The sequence below is a fragment of the Phyllobates terribilis genome, unplaced genomic scaffold, assembly GCF_046119375.1.
Source record: "Phyllobates terribilis strain yellow unplaced genomic scaffold, ASM4611937v1 Scaffold_4__5_contigs__length_816908805, whole genome shotgun sequence".
Taxonomy (NCBI): Eukaryota; Metazoa; Chordata; class Amphibia; order Anura; family Dendrobatidae; genus Phyllobates; species Phyllobates terribilis.
Genome location: NW_027362764.1, coordinates 572358802 through 572375545, shown reverse-complemented (window position 1 = coordinate 572375545; position 16744 = coordinate 572358802). Strand labels below are relative to the sequence as shown.

The 16744-nt window shown below is 43.5% G+C and overlaps 1 protein-coding gene across 4 annotated transcripts in view; it reads right to left on the bottom strand.

The window, feature by feature from the left end:
• LPIN2 (lipin 2) overlaps nt 1–16744 on the bottom strand; it is an 81177-nt gene that overhangs the window by 45152 nt on the left and 19281 nt on the right. For all 4 annotated transcript variants that reach the window (XM_073679115.1, XM_073679114.1, XM_073679116.1 and 1 more), the window contains 3 exons: nt 2774–2974; nt 2577–2672; nt 1049–1335 (listed from right to left, as the gene is read on the bottom strand). In XM_073679115.1, the coding sequence (XP_073535216.1) occupies nt 1049–1335; nt 2577–2672; nt 2774–2965 (575 nt within the window). In that variant the 5' untranslated portion in view covers nt 2966–2974. The remainder of the gene's footprint in view (nt 1–1048; nt 1336–2576; nt 2673–2773; nt 2975–16744) is intronic.

Here is a 16744-nt window from a genome sequence, read left to right as displayed (position 1 = left end):
ATTAGGTAAACCCTTTTTTTCAGGTTCTCTGTAAAATCCATTTCTGCATTTGGCTTTAGTAAAAGGGTGCAAAATACTCTGTTAGAAAGTTTCCCAGAAAATAAGTGGATCACAGGGTGAATGTCCTGATGCTGGGACCATAACTGATCAGCAGTGGTCTGTGCATGAACTCGGCAGATGTGCTCAGTACCCTGCAGTGCCCCCACATGGGAAACTACAGCATTGCACGGGTCCCACTGACTACAGGTGGACGTGATATCTGCAGTTACTCAGCTTTGGCTTTAAGGTGTCCTAACAAATCCAATTTAACTACTCCGTTGTAGAGAGTAGTGGAAGGCTGTAATCACACATTATGTCTGTAATGCAGGATTTAATGTGGAATGAAAAGAAAGGAAAAGCAGAATTACTTCCCTCATATTTCTCATTCTTAGGAATCTAGGCCTGGTATTGGCATGGGAAAACTGCTTGTGAGATTCCTAAAAAGAAGCTGAAAACGTGGATCATTAATATTCCTCACTCCTTTGTATGAAGGAAAGGGCATGCATGGTTTGGGTGCACGGTCTAAATCCCAAATAATCTCCAGGTGAATACATCCAATACAAGTAATGACAAGGTAATCCAGCACCTCAATTATATTGAGATACACTTTTTATTCTATCATTTTAAAACCACTGCGCCTGTGTGATCAGGTACAAAAATTACATATGATGGCATCTTAATCCAACTCATTTCGTGCTCACTTACGAGCACTTTGTTACAATTTTTTTTGTGTGTTCAGGTGATCCTAAGCGAGAATGAAACACTGCAGACTAAGATGCTGCTATAAGTCATTTTTGAGTTTTTAAAATGTTAGAATCCTTCACTTCATATTAAAATCCAGTTTTAATTCTCTCTTCAATACTTGTATTGGATGTGTGATTCCTGCCTACAATCATCAGGCATAGAGATGACCTCCTCTCTACACCTCAGCATCCATCAAACCCATAAGTAACGCTCACTCTGCCGGCCAATATGCCCCATACTAGTGCTGGCATCGCTCTATAGTCACCTCTGAGGCTGAACTGGACTTTCTTCATCAGAGCTTAATTCAATGTCAAAGATTTCCTCAGCTCCTGGAGGAATGGGGACTTCTTCCTTTTTGTCATGTTTTATTCGCCTTCTCTTCCTCTTTTTCTTCTTCACAGATCCAGTTATAACATTCTCAGCCTCAAATGTATGGGAGGACGGGGTGGCCTTCAGGTCTTCTGGACAGTTTGGCACGTGGCTGTGGACATTCTTAAAAAAATGAATCTCTGTGGGAATAGGTGAGGTAGCCAGGTATGCGGGGACTTGTTCCTGAAGACACAAGCAGACAAATGTATTACAGGGATGACATACTCATAACGGAAGTCACAACACAAGGCGAGATCCACCATGTAACAGTTAAGGCTATGTTCACATGCAGAGGTTTTTTCTGCAAATTAAAAGGGGCTTTTCAAAGTACCAGTAAAAGCTAAGAATTCAGAAGTCTTATGCACATACTTTTTCCTCTGATCATTTGAAAACACTGCTTTTTGAACTCTACAACATGTCAATTCTGTCAGCGTTTTATTTTTCACCCATAGAAAGCAAGGAGAAAGAAAAAATGCTGCAATATTAGTGTTTTTTTAAAGCGGTTGCCCACTCCTTTTACATTGATGACCTGTCCTAAGGATAGGCTATCAATGTCTGATCGGCCATTGTCCGACACCTGGCAGCCCTGTCGATCAGCTGTTATCAGTGTCAGCGGCCAGAAGTACTAACTTGTGGAGCTGGCCGTCAACTTGTACTGGCACCTCCTATTGATTTGAATAGGATGCGGATGTGTAGTACCCCGCCACTACAAGTAGACGGCCAGCTCCGCAAGTGAGCAAATCTGGCCGGCGGCCACTGACACCAGTATCAGCTGATCGGCGGGGTGCTGGGTGACTGACCCCGGCCGATCAGACACTGATTGGTCTATCCTAAGGATAGACCATCGATGTAAAAGGAGTGGGCAACCTCTAAGTGTTTTTTAGTGAATAAAGCTAACTTTATTAAACATGTACTGTAGACAAAGTACATATGTAATCCGCACCCAAAATCCGCTGCATCAAAAGGAGTCAAAAATGCTGCAAAAACGCTGAAAAGTGGGAGATCTGAACGCATTCTTTTTACTGCCAAGAGAACAGGTTTTGGCTGCAGAAAGAGCTGCAGCGAGGCCAGATTTTATTAGGCTGGATAAATGAGGCCCATTATTTTTTCCTTCCGTTGCATTAACCATGTTTGCAAAATAGAAAACAGTAAGAGCAGAGACTAATTGTTCCCTGTAAACATTAATGCCGTGGCTCCTGTGACCATCTCTGATGAAATGGACCCAAACGCCGACTGACCAATTAGTTCCATGTTTTTTCCAAAAATATTAGAAAAGTTGACAAACTGCAACTGTATGAGCTAGTTATAAAAAGAAATCCTGTGCCATTCAGGACCAGAAATATGGACGTAGAGTTATATACACTTGTGTAAGAGGGTTAAACTGAATCAAAGACCTTCACTATTCTGACATCAAAGCTACTTACATCTTCTTCTTCAGTTTCTTGCACAAAAAAAGCTTCACCGTTGTCTCCGAGTTTCATGTGCAGGTCCACGGGTTCGCCATTGATTTCAATGTCAATCTACAAAAGGAAAAAAAAAAAAATACACTTGATAAATAAAACCTTGTTTTTCGCATACAGGATTGGTTTTTAACAATCTGGGATTGTACTCCTTAACATACCACTTTTTCCTTGGACCGAAGAACTCCTAACTTCCCAAAGCGGACATGGAAAGGTGAGCACAGGTAAGAGCCATCCTGCTGACGGACAACTATGATATCAATGCAGCCTGAGAGCGTCGCCTGGTTGATCCCCTTGTACAGCTCCCTGACGGTGACCAGGACCTGCCCGGCAAGCTGACCAACATAGTTCATAGTTTGAGACTAGAAGGAAAGAAAACGGGAACAAATAAGGATTTGTAAACCAACACTGTTATAAATGCACTGCATGCAATTCACACACAGTATTCACAACCCAACGGCGCGCTTCATTTCAGTCAAAAAAGGAGAACACAAACATGACATCCAGGGCTGTGGAGTCGGAATCGGTGTCCATTTTGGTGGAGTCTGAGTTCGTATAAAATTGACCGACTCCAACTCCTAAGATATATAATAAATTGGGTGCAGTAGTTCAATGCAGTTTGTGGTGAATATTTTTTTCATAAGAATTTGGGAAAGTTATGAAATGCCCTATAAATATCTGTCCTATTCCTGATCTAAGGGTCTGGACTTTTAGCTGAGATGAATCTATACTACAGTAAATTTATCACTTAACATGAGCCGTGTATGAGGGAGTTGGAGTCATGGAAATTGAGGAGTCGGAGGTTTGGCTTACTGACTCCACAGCCCTGGTGACATCAATGCCAGATTCATCCCATGATGGACACTAATCGCACTCATCACACTTTGAGGGGTCTGTCTGTCCTTTAACCAGTCTACGTTGGGCAGCATGCAATGCTTGTGATTGCTGATTCTTGTTGGATCTGCAGCAAAGCCTCCGACGTAGCTACATTGTGCTCGGTATTAGATTTTCACAAATGTCATATCTTTTACATCTGGCTCATTCTAGGACAATACCGGACGACTGAGAATTCATCAAAGATTTCAAGTGGCAAAAACCATCCAGGATCTGCAGCGCACATCCCTCCCTTTCTGAAGTTCCAGATAAAGTACTGCGAGTGCCAACGCAGGAGATCGCCCTTCAGACATTTCCTGTGCGCCGTCTTCATACATGGCATCAGCTGCTTATCTTCAAACTCCAGTTCCCAAGAAAAAAAATAGACCACGACATCAACATACAATCCAGTGTCCGGTAGTTTGGGGTATCACCAGAACACGTAACATAATGAGCTTTTGCATGTTTTGGGGGGAATTAATCTGTTGTGACTTAGAAATATTACAGTATTAGCCACTAATGGTCTTCTTATCAGTGGAAGATATGGTACTGACAGCCCACCTGATGTAATAGTAGGGGCGTTGGTAATTGGCTGTTATACAGGTAGAGATGCATCTCACGTAATCGTGTGAATGGCACCCTATGCAAGCCGGTGTGCAAGTAGAATACTAGGCAGCTGCCCCATGGATCTTTGGGGGGTTAGTAAGTGGTTGTTTTATTAGTATTTTGCATCTGTGCTTCCCTGGCCTTTATCATGGGGGACCTGCTGCATCCTGTTTGTGCATTTTTGTCTGGACATGGTATTGAAAGTATGGCTGTTTTTGCTCGCTCTTTCTCCTCCAGGGCTGATCTTTCATCCTCAATATTCTCAATTCCCAAGTATAATCTGTATTCAGTGAAGTCAGATTGTTACATTACTGAGATAGGAGATGGCAAATACTACTGATAAGATTCTGTTTATACACTAATCCCAGGATAGAACACCTGGGAGAAAAGAGGGCGAGACCAGAACATCCCAACTAAGTTGTTAAAATCATACATTAACTATATACAATACGCCCCCTGAGGAAACAGGGCGAAACGATCATTGGGGCGCTGGGACATCATATCCAGGCAGCTATATGCCATGTATGATACATTATATACCATACATATAAAGGTCATTGCTCCTTTCATTTCTTTAATTCTTGGAGGAGAATATGGTTATGGTGATGTAGATACATCTATGGTATAATTATACATTTATTGGGAGATTAATTTCTATGTGGACCATTATCTGTATTTACTCTATGCACTAATCAACGTATTATATTAATGCTATTCGGTACTGTTCATTTCTTTATGGAAGATGCTGTTTTTTAACCAACTATTGCATAGTTATGATTTTTGCATACTGTAGCATCTCTTTAAATACTATATCTCGAACTACAATCATTATATTGCATGTAGTCCTCCAAGTTAGCGCTTACTTACCTCCTGGACCACACCTTGTCCTTTTACCTAGAATTACTTTGCCTTTTAGCTCTTGTATTTTTTTGTATATAGCTAAAAATTATTATTTCAACAACTTAGTTGGGATGTTCTCATCGCGCCCCTTTTTTCTCCCAGGTGTTTAATCAAATGTTTAATTAAAATAGTGATAACCAAGTACCCTGTGTATGGCCACAACGTGCCAGTATGCTCTACAATAATATCAGAGCATTTTCCAGTTAGACGGGCATGGTGTCCTAGGAAGGTAGTCTTTAGCGATGAGCGCAAGTGTTTGTTACTCGAGTTTGTCCAAGGTGCTCAAGTGACATGCTCTAGTTCCTGCGCACGCATGATTCGAGGTGGTTAGCCACAAAACATGTGGGGCTTGCCTGTGCATGTCAGGGAATCCATCGTGTTTTGCAGCTATCCAACAGCTGAAAAACATGCGAGCGTTGGGACTCGAACAACGAGCACTTGCGCTCATCACTAGTAGTCTCCTTTTAGACCTGAATCAGGGCATCTGTGAGCTCCAGGACAGCCGGCAGTGTCACTTGTGTACTGATGTACAATGTCCTTGTGGATCTCAATTAGATTCAGGTCTAGGGAACAGGAGGGCTAGTGGCATCAATGCCTTCATCCAGCAACTGCTTCCACACTGGTCACATGAGGAAGGACAATGTCCTGTACCAAAAGAAACCCAGGGCCCACTGCAACAGTGTAATGTTTGACAGAAGTACCAAGATCAAAGCCTCAAACCCAAATAGCAGTCAGTTAGCTATAACATGGAGGTTTGTGTGACCCTCCAAGCATATGCCCACCCAGACCATCACCGACTTCTCCCCCTCCAAAAAAATTATCAGTTATGGCAGATGATGTTGCAGGCATCACGTTTATCACACAGTCTATTTCACATCTGTCTCATGTGCTCAGTGTGACCCTGCTCCCATATGTGAAGAGATCAGGACACCAATGGTGGACCTGCCGAATCCTGGCGTTCTCTGGTGATTGCCATTTGAGCTTCATTGTGAGTACAGGTCTCATTACAGGACCTTACAACCATCTCATGCAGTGTTTTTCTGACAGTTTGGTCATCAACATGCACACCAGTATCCCGCTGGAGGTCATTTTGTACCGCTCATTGTGCTTGTCATTCGCCGCACATAGGCCATTACACAAGTACAGGACTATAGAAGTACCAGTACCTGCTCCTATGTCCTGTTTATTACATGCTCATGAGACAGTGCAGAGACACACAGCAAACCAAGTATGATATATAGTGATGAGCGAGTATGTTCTGTTAACCCTTTCGCAGAGTATGCTCGGGCGAGCATCGAGTATTTACAGCTGCTCGGTGTTCTGTTTGAATCGCTCCCGTGTAAATGATTTGCAACTGTTTGACAGCTTTAATACATGTGAGGAATGTGTAAGAAATAGGCATTATCATTGGGGACCATGGGGCACGTATTACCAAGCGTTTAAGTGTTTTCGCTGCGGAAATTCCGCCGCAAAAACGCTTGAAAAACGCATAGTGGGCACGAAGCCTAAGAGTAATTGTCTGAGGCAACCACTGGTATTGTCATTCCCTTTTGGAGGTGGTCTTCCTGTTGTCTCTCCAGTGCTCCTGTTACACCTGCTTCAGTCAAAATGAAAAGTAATTCATAATCACTTCTGCTTCTGAGCTGGACAGATTGATATCCTTGAAGTGTAATTGTGGTTCAGACTCATCCAGATGACAGTGTATGGATAGCTATGCACAGACTGGCCATGGGTCTCCTGACCTAAACTTGGGAGCCTGATATATTCCTATGAGATAGACAAGTTCAGATTAGTTGACCCATGCCCAGCCTATGCATCACGGTCAGTACACGGACGTCTGAATGAGGCTTTATACTGTGACGCTTGTACTGTTAGATTGTGATCTAACAAGCGAAAACAGGTTGTGACAGCTACACAAGAAGCAAGGATGTGGTCAGGAGGTTATAAAAGTCTGGCATGTGCTACTTTATCTGCAGGTTACACAACAATGCCCCACCTCCCATCGTTCACTTTTCAGTAAACACAAAGGTCATGTTTTTCTTAAGGAAATCTGATTATCCTCTGTACATGGCAATCACAACAGATATATCCCTTATATAATCTTTACAGGAGCCAGAGTTAAAGGAGGAAAACATCTGGACTGAAAGTCCAGCTAGAGAAACAGAGCAGTGAGGCCAAAAAGAAGAAGTATACACCTATGTGATCATATGCCTTTGGATACGTCATTCTAAATATAGGGGTTTTTGTTTTTTTTCTTTAAATATGAAAGTAGGCTCATTTTTTAAGGCGGTTATCAGCTCTTCAGAAAACCCTATTGACAAGATATTTGAGGTTGACCTCACAAATGTTCAAGTTGTTGAAACTGGCACACATTCCCACAGACACTCATGTTAGGCGAGAAGTTAAGGCTCACAATCAACGTTGAAGTCCAGCCCAAAGACGCTCAAGCAGGGGGATTATATTTGGCTTGCAACACCCCCACCCCCATCGCACTTTCAACTGCATCAGCATCATGGATTCAGATACAGTTGAAAGCAATGATTGAGGAGGAATGACATCGCTATGTCATGCCCGCTGTGCCGAGCAGTGAAGAGCTTCAGAACACTCGCTGCCGAGACCGAAGCAGCATGGAACAGGGACAGGTGATTTTTTTTTTTTTCTAATGTGTGGGGGAGGGGGATACAGTTGGGGCATCATACAGTGTTGGGGGTCACCATACTTTGCTGAGGGGGAAGGGAGACTGAGAGGGAGACTAATAAATATCAAGGTTGGCCAGCGACTTTGTCTAACTTTGTTATTTTCGCCCTCTGTGTATTTGAGTTTGACACCCCTGTAGATCAAGCCATGCCTTTATGGACCTTGCTTTGTAGACTGTGCCAGTGTCCTGATTGAACAGAAAAGGACCTTCCTCAAATTGTCACCATATGGTCCACAGCATACAATTATCCAAAATATCTCCTCAAGGAACAGCTTTAAGGGGGAACCTGTCCCTTCATGCTGCCCAAACCGCAGAAGGCATGAATCAGAGCCTGGCAGCATGATTGCAGCTATGTACGCTCCAGTGTTTTTGGAGAAAAGAGTTTAAAGATCCAGCCGGGGACTATAAGGGGGGAGACAAGACAGGTGCTGCCACTGCCGGCTTCTTACCGCTCCACTCTAGGCAATATACAGTACAGACAAAAAGTTTGGACACACCTTCTCATTTAAAGATTTTTCTGTATTTTCATGACTTGGAAAATTGTACATTCACACTGAAGGCATCAAAACTATGAATTAACACATGTGGAATTATATACTTAACAAAAAAGTGTGAAACAACTGAAAATAGGTCTTATATTCTAGGTTCTTCAAAGTAGCCACCTTTTGCTTTGATGACTGCTTTGCACACTCTTGGCATTCTCTTGATGAGCTTCAAGAGGTAGTCACCGGAAATGGTCTTCCAACAATCTTGAAGGAGTTCCCAGAGATGCTTAGCACTTGTTGGCCCTTTTGCCTTCACTCTGCGGTCCAGCTCACCCCAAACCATCTCGATTGGGTTCAGGTCTGGTGACTGTGGAGGCCAGGTCATCTGGCGTAGCACCCCATCACTCTCCTTCTTGGTCAAATTGCCCCTACACAGCCTGGAGGCGTGTTTGGGGTCATTGTCCTGTTGAAAAATAAATGATGGTCCAACTAAACGCAAACCGGATGGAATAGCATGCCGCTGCAAGGTGAAGTGGTAGTCATGCTGGTTCAGTATGCCTTCAATTTTGAATAAATCCCCAACAATGTCACCAGCAAAGCACCCCCACACCATCACACCTCCTCCTCCATGCTTCACAGTGGGAACCAGGCATGTAGAGTCCATCCGTTCACCTTTCCTGCGTTACACAAAGACACAGTGGTTGGAACTAAATATCTCAAATTTGGACTCATCAGACCAAAGCACAGATTTCCACTGGTCTAATGTCCATTCCTTGTGTTCTTTAGCCCAAACAAGTCTCTTCTGCTTGTTGCCTGTCCTTAGCAGTGGTTTCCTAGCAGCTATTTTACCATGAAGGCCTGCTGCACAAAGTCTCCTCTTAACAGATGTTGAGAGATGTGTCTGCTGCTAAAACTCTGTGTGGCATTGACCTGGTCTCTAATCTGAGCTGCTGTTAACCTGCGATTTCTGAGGCTGGTGACTCGGATAAACTTATCCTCAGAAGCAGAGGTGACTCTTGGTCTTCCTTTCCTGGGGCGGTCCTCATGTGAGCCAGTTTCTTTGCAGCGCTTGATGGTTTTTGCAACTGCACTTGGGGACACTTTCAAAGTTTGCCCAATTTTTCAGACAGACTGACCTTTATTTCTTAAAGTAATGATGGCCATTCATTTTTCTTTACTTAGCTGCTTTTTTCTTGCCATAATACAAATTCTAACAGTCTATTCACTAGGACTATCAGCTGTGTATCCACCAGACTTCTGCACAGCACAACTGATGGTCCCACTTATTAAACCTGACAGGGCACACCTGTGAAGTGAAAACCATTTCCGGTGACTACCTCTTGAAGCTCATCAAGAGAATGCTAAGAGTGTGCAAAGCAGTCATCAAAGCAAAAGGTGGCTACTTTGAAGAACCTAGAATATAAGACATATTTTCAGTTGTTTCACACTTTTTTGTTAAGTATATAATTCCACATGTGTTAATTCATAGTTTTGATGCCTTCAGTGTGAATGTACAATTTTCAAAGTCATGAAAATACAAAAAAAATCTTTTAAGGTGTGTCCAAACTTTTGTTCTGTACTGTACATCAAGGGATCTTACTCTCCCGATGTGTTTTACTTTAATGGTAGAATATGATCTGCAAAAGTGATGCAAATAGGACATGCTCCGAGTCACACGGACCAGAAAAAAATTGATCCGTCCAAAATGGATACGAATATGAACCAAAGAAACTCTGATTAAGTGTTGTCTGTTTAAACAAAGTGACTCCAAATGCCTGCATATTAAGGATCTGTGAAAGTAGCCTTAAAGGGGTATTCCCATCTTCAAGATCCTATCCCAATAGGAGGTAGGTATAATACTAATATTAGCAAATACCTCCAATTAGAAATGTGGTATAGTTTTTCTGATTTGCAATGTTTCTTTCCCCATGTGTAGGCATTGCACGATCTTAGGTATCCATGGTTACGACCACTGATACAGTGACAGTCAGCTAGTTGCTAGTGGTTGTAACCATGGATACCTAAGGTCCTATTATGATTTTCATATTAAGGTACCATTTTATTCAGCTTCCGATGACCTACACGCCCATATAGACTGCTTAGGAGGGATGATCAGTGGCTTAGAACAAAAACAGCCCACAGACTAGAATATTTTGTCAGAGAAAAAAAAAGGGATAGAACATGCAAGTGAAAAACAGATGTCTGAACAAGGTCTCTTAGGCCTCATTCAGATATCCATTGTTTGTGTGTGGTCTAGTCGTGGTGTTCACAGATAGAACTTGTATCTATTAGAGCCTGTGAAAATCACGGACAACACAAGGATGGCATCAGCGTGCAGTCTGTGATTAATATTGGAATGGATTAGAGTAGTTTTGCAATTTTAGTTTTTCACCAGTGGAAAACAGTGATGGTTAACACAGACACTGACCAAACCCTGATGAAACTCAGATCCAAAGTGATGAATAACGTTCAAGTTTTTAAATACGAGAAAAACCAAGGTCAGAATGAGACCTTAGGCCGAATCTACTCCAATCCATTAGGTCAAGTTCCAAATACTATGCACAAAAAACGAAGCAAAAACACACACGCATGAAGAAAAACAATGGATTTCAATTGCATATATAGAGACAAGACAGCTGCAGAAAAACCATCTGGAAAAAAAAAAGCGGAGGTTTTTTTTTTTTTTTTTTTTTTATACAGAAATAGAATTAGACTTACCGGTAATTTGGTTTCTAAGACCCTCCACGACAGCACCAACAGTAGGTTGCCTCCCCATCCTAATTAGGGACAGGAAACAAGAGGTTTAAATAGCCCTCCCCTTCCCTCTAATCTCAGTTTTTTTCCCAAGTACCCCACAGTATGAATGCTTGAAATATTTATTAACACCAAGGAATTTAATTGAACAGAGTTTTTATAGGAGGGGGGGGGTAATTACCCACGCTGTCGTGGAGATCTGCTCGATGGAAGCGCTGGCCCTTTCAGCCCATGAGCCGGACATGGCTCTGGTGGAATGAGCTTTTAGTAACACTGGAGGAGGCAGATCTCGACTTTCATACGCCTCCGTGATTGCTTTTTTTTTTTTTTTTTTTTTAAATCCAGTTAGCTAGAGATCTCTTGGAGGCTTTCTTCCCTTTGTTTGGTCCCCAGTATTGGACAAAAAGATTCTGATCCCTCCTCCAATGCTCCATCTGCTGTAGATAGTAAAGGATGACTCTTCTGACATCTAGAGAATGGAATTCTGATTCTCTGTTGTCTCTGGGGATTTTGACAAAACGATGGGAGAATTATCTCCTGGAACATGTGAAAATGGGATGATACCTTTGAAAGGAAAGAAGGGTCTAGGTGAAAGATTATTCTGTCATCCATGATTCTCAGATAAGGTTCCCTGATGAAAAGGGCCTGGATCTCGCCAACTCTTCTTGCTGTTATTGCTACTAACAGAGCTGCCTTCCAAGATAATTTGTCCATCTGAGTTTGGGTCATAGGTTCAAAGGGAGGGATAGTTAGACCCTTTAGAACTATATGTAGGTCCCAGGTAGGAACCACGATAGGCCTTCTCGGGCATATTCTAGAGGCAGTTATGAATCTCTTTATCCACCGGTGGTCAGCCACGTTTTGGTCAAAGAATGAACTTAGAGCAGAAATCTGGACTTTCAAGGTGCTGGGTTTTAGCCCTTTAGATAGACCGTCCTGTAAAAAAAATCCAGAATTCTGGCAATATCAGGATGAAAAGGATCAATAGGAGTAGAACCATACCAAGCAGAGAAGGTCTTCCATATTTTTAAATAGATAGCATTAGTGACCGGTTTCCTGCTTTTCAGCAGGGTGTCTATTACAACATCCGAGAACCCTTTTGCTTTCAGGATTAAGGCCTCAGAAGCCAGACTGCCAGGCATAAGGTGTGGGGAGCCTGATGAAATATCGGACCTTGATGGAGTAGATTGTGATCCGGAGGCAGGATAAGAGGGCCTTCTGGGTTTAGAAGGTTCAGAGTCCCAAACCAACTTCTCTTCGGCCATAGAGGGGCGATCAGAATGGTTTTGACCTTGTCCACTCTGATTTTTTTTGCAAGGACCTTGGCAGTAATGGAATTGGAGGGAAGCAACCTGAAGCTCCATGGGTGAGAAAAAGCATCTACCTTTGTATGATTCTCCCTGGGGTCTATGGAGAAATATCGATTCACCTTCGTATTCTGTCGATTTGCAAACAGGTCTAAGTCTGGGAGTCCCCATTTCCTGGTTATCAGCTGAAACATCCTTGAACCGAGGCTCCATTCTCCCGGATTTATTTCTGTCCTGCTAAGGAAGTCTGCCTGAATCTTGTTGGAGCCTTTTAGATGAAGGGCTGATAGAGACAGAAGATTATGCTCTGCCCAGAAAAAAATTCTTGCAGAGATTTCTCAAAGGCTTTTGAACCTTGTACTGCCCTGATGACAAAGATGGGCCACTGTTGTCATGTTGTCTGAATAAATCATGACATGTGTTCCCTGAAGAATAGGACCTGCTGCCTTCAGGGCCACCTCTACTACTTTTAGTTTTGAACTTCGAGGATTGCCCATCCATCTCTTTGGGCCAGATGCCCTGGAAGGTCTTCTGGGATATGACTGCTCCCCAACCTCTTTTGCTGGCGTCCATTGTTAGAGAAGAGATCGGGTGCTGAATCAAAGCAATCCCTTTGGTCAAATTTCCTGGGTTGAGCCACCAGTTGAGAGATATCTCTTCCCCACCATGTGAAGGTATCTTTGAGTTGAGCATCTCTGGAGACTTGTCCCAGCGAGATAGGAAAAAGTTCTAAAGGATTCTTGTATGAGCCTGGGCCCAGGGGACCGCCTGAATGCACGCTGTCCTCGACCTCAGGACCGACATGGCAAACCTTATGGATACAGTCTTTTGGCTCTTTAGTATCTGGATTCTTGATCTTACATTTAATCATCTGGATGTTGGCAGTAAGGACCTCTGGTTTTAGGAATCCAAGAGAATTCCTAAGAAGACCTTTTGAGATGATGGGGTAAAGTCTGCCTTCTCTCGATTTACGATCCAGCCCAAGGATCCCAGGATCTGTAGGACTGATTGAAGTTGGTCTCTGAGAACGGAAGAAGGAGCTGTGATGAGGAAATCGTCCAGATAAGGGACGATGCAGATATTTTCTTCACTGATAAATGCAACTACTTCCGCCATGATATTTGTAAAGGTCCGGGGTGCTGATGAGATGCCGAAGGGAAGGACCCTGAACTGAAAATGGCATACGGTCTGATTCAGAGAGACAGCAAATCTCAGATAACGCTGGTAATCTGGGTGGATGGGTACATTGTAATATGTGTCTTTTAGGTCTATGGTAGCCATGATGTTTTTTCCGATCAGAGGAACCGTGGACTCCATTTTTAATCTTTGATAAAGAATATATTGATTCAGCCACTTTAGGTTGATAATAACCCTGTGGGTTCCGTTTGTTCCTGGTATAAAAAAAACAAAAACAAACAAACAATCTTGAGTAATGTCCTTTGCCCTGCTCTGCTTCTGGCACGGGGGTAATAACTGCTGAAGATAGAATTTGTTGAAGCTCTGATTTTAGAACTTTCTGGAGATTTGGTAGAGATGTTACTTCCAGTCTCTGAGGAGGAAAGGAGGAAAATTCTATTTTTATTCCTGACCTGACCCAGTCTAGGATCTTGCGGTTTGAGGTCATCTTCCCCCACTGTCTGAAGAATCCTGAGATTCTGCCCCCTACTTGTCTGGCGTCATTACCTATCAGAACATTGGGACTGAAATGATTTTACCTCTCCCCCCTTTGGGGTAGCTCCAGCGACCAGATTTACCCTTTCCTCTGTATAAGGGATTATGTGTTTGAGGGGGACGAAATGGCCTCTTTTTGGATGTTTTTGGTTTCGGAAGAGATTTCTTTTTATCGGACACTTTTTCCAATAAATTGTCCAGCGCTGGAACAAACACATACTCCCCTTTGAAAGGTATGGAGCATAACTTGGATTTAGAAAGGATGTCACCACTCCACATCTTTAACCATAGAGCCCTTCTTGCAGTATTGGAGAGAACCGAAGTTCTTGCTGCAATCCGGACAGATTCAGCAGAAGCGTCCACCAGGAATCCTGCTGCCTTCTGTAAGAGGGGTAGAGAGGCCAGAAGATCTTCTCTAGAAGTACAGCTCTGGATATGATCTTCCAACTGATGTAACCAGCAGAACAGGGTTCTTGTGACACAGGTGGAGGCGACGTTTGTTCTTAGGGCAGCAGCTGATGTCTCCCAAGACTTTCTCCGTAAACTCTCTTACGATCAAGTGGATCCTTAAGCTGAGAGGAGTCTTCAAAGGGTAGGGTAGTCTGTCATGCATTTAGAGATGTCTTCATCTAAGGGAAAGCAATCCTTTAGGTCAGATGGGATGCTCAGTCTTCTTTCTGGAAATTCCCATTCATCCAAAATTAAATTCTGGATGTTGTCATGAATGGGGAACACCATACTCTTCCTTGATCTCAATCCCCCAAACATCTCGTCTTGGACCGTATGTGGCATTTTTTCTTCTTCCACACAGATTGCGTTTCTGGCGGCAAGTAAATGTTCCTCCATGTCATCAGAGGAGAAGAATTTCCTATCCTCCTGATCAGTACTGATGTCTGAAGTGACCTCGCCTTCTTCTAACCATTCCTCCTGGGCTGAATTTTCTGCCTCACAGTCTGAGGAAATTTCTGGGGCGTACTTCCTCTTTTTTGATACTGAGGGACCCCCCAAAAAAGATTGTGAGAAGGTGGCTAAGGACGACTGGATCTCCTGGTGCACCATTCTCCTGACTTCATCCATTAGGGATGGTTGATCCACACGGACAATCTTCTTCATACACAGCTGACATAGGGCCTTTTTGTGGGTGGGTGGGAGTTTCTTATTGCAAATGGAACATCTGCGACTTGCGGGTTTTTCCTTTTGATTTGGGTGCAGGATCCTTGTCACCCTAAAATAAGGGGAAGACATAAGCATGGATCCTGCACCGAGAAGGACTTACCCTTACCAGGCATACTCACTGGATCAGGATTTACGCTGGGCTCTGCAGATGTAGCTTTAGGGGCAGACATCCATCTTTAGAATCTCAGTCCTACCTTATGGTGTCTTCCATCAGGGTCCTTTTATACAGGAACCGAGATCCAGCGCTGTCCCCATCCAATAGGATGAGGCCCCCCCCTCTCCTGATGTCAGGTCCTCCAATCCTGACTAATGCGTTTTGTTGTTTTTTCCCCCCATTTCAAATTTCCCGCCAAAATGGCAGTGCGTACCACCCTGGAACGCAACCGGGAGTGACGACGTGGCCACTGAATGGACCGGCCCACGTCACTTCCTACGCGTTCTCCATGCGGCCGGCTATACACCGGAGGAGAGCGTTGCGCGCAGGGAGGGGACGACATCGCAAGTGGCTGGGGAGCTACGGGAGGCCCCCAGCAAATATCTTCTCACCATCCAGCATTGCAAGACCGCTGGAGGATGGTGCGGTCCCGCCGGGAGGCAGGAGCAGCGGACATGGAAGGAAGGCACTGGGTGATCGATCCACGGCTGCCTGGCAGAATAGGTATTGATTTTTGGGGAAGCTGATTGCCGGCCCCAGCCCCACCAGAAGGAAACCTCTTCATCCCTTAGGGAAAGGAAAAACACTGAGGTTAGAGGGAAGGGGAGGGCCATTTAAACCTCTTGCTTCCTGTCCCCAATTAGGATGGGGATGCAACCTCCTGTTGGTGCTGTTGTGGAGGGGATTAGAGAAAACACAAGTTCTACGGACCTGACATGTACGGAAATAATGCATAAACTGGAGAAAGGAAAGGCTAGTAAATTCACCAGTAACCGAGTGCGAGTAACACAAAGAACAATAGAGTTAGTCTCACAATGGACATCATAGCATTGTCCCCTCAGCACAACTGTGATTTGTGGCACTAAACACGGAGCAGTTAGCGAATTGCTGAGATGGTATACTTCAGAAATGATCTGGCCATAGCAGACAAGCCCATTATTGCCATAAGAACACAGAATAGCCTTATATAGTGACAGATGATTAAAAAAAGCCTTTACCTTAAAAGCATCTATAAGATGAAGGTATGTGAGAAAGTAGTGATCAATTTCGGGAGCAGGCTGATCCATCTCTAGATGTTTGCTTGTGGGAAAACATTACATTCTCATACAGAGCCGACAACACTTCTTCCAGTTTCTGGTTCCCTCATAAAATACTAAACCTATTCCAAGTCAGACTACGGCATGTCTCAATGTGAAAGTAAAAGTAGAAGTTTCAGAATGAGTATTAGGTAGAGATACGTGACCCAAAACATGGGGTGGACAATGCTTTGTCCCATTAAGGAACAAGAATTACAAAAAATAGACCACCGAATTGGGGAGAGATAGACTCATCCACTGCACCAGGCTGGCAATAGAAATACTGTTAGTAGCAGACTAATCTGCTCTATATGGATTTGTAAGGCCAAGTTAACATTAATGCTGTGAGCTCCGTTGAGCACCATGTAGACTTTTCGGAAGGACTCCCCAAAGAACTATTCCGACAGGAAACGCGACACAGCCTCGTCTTTT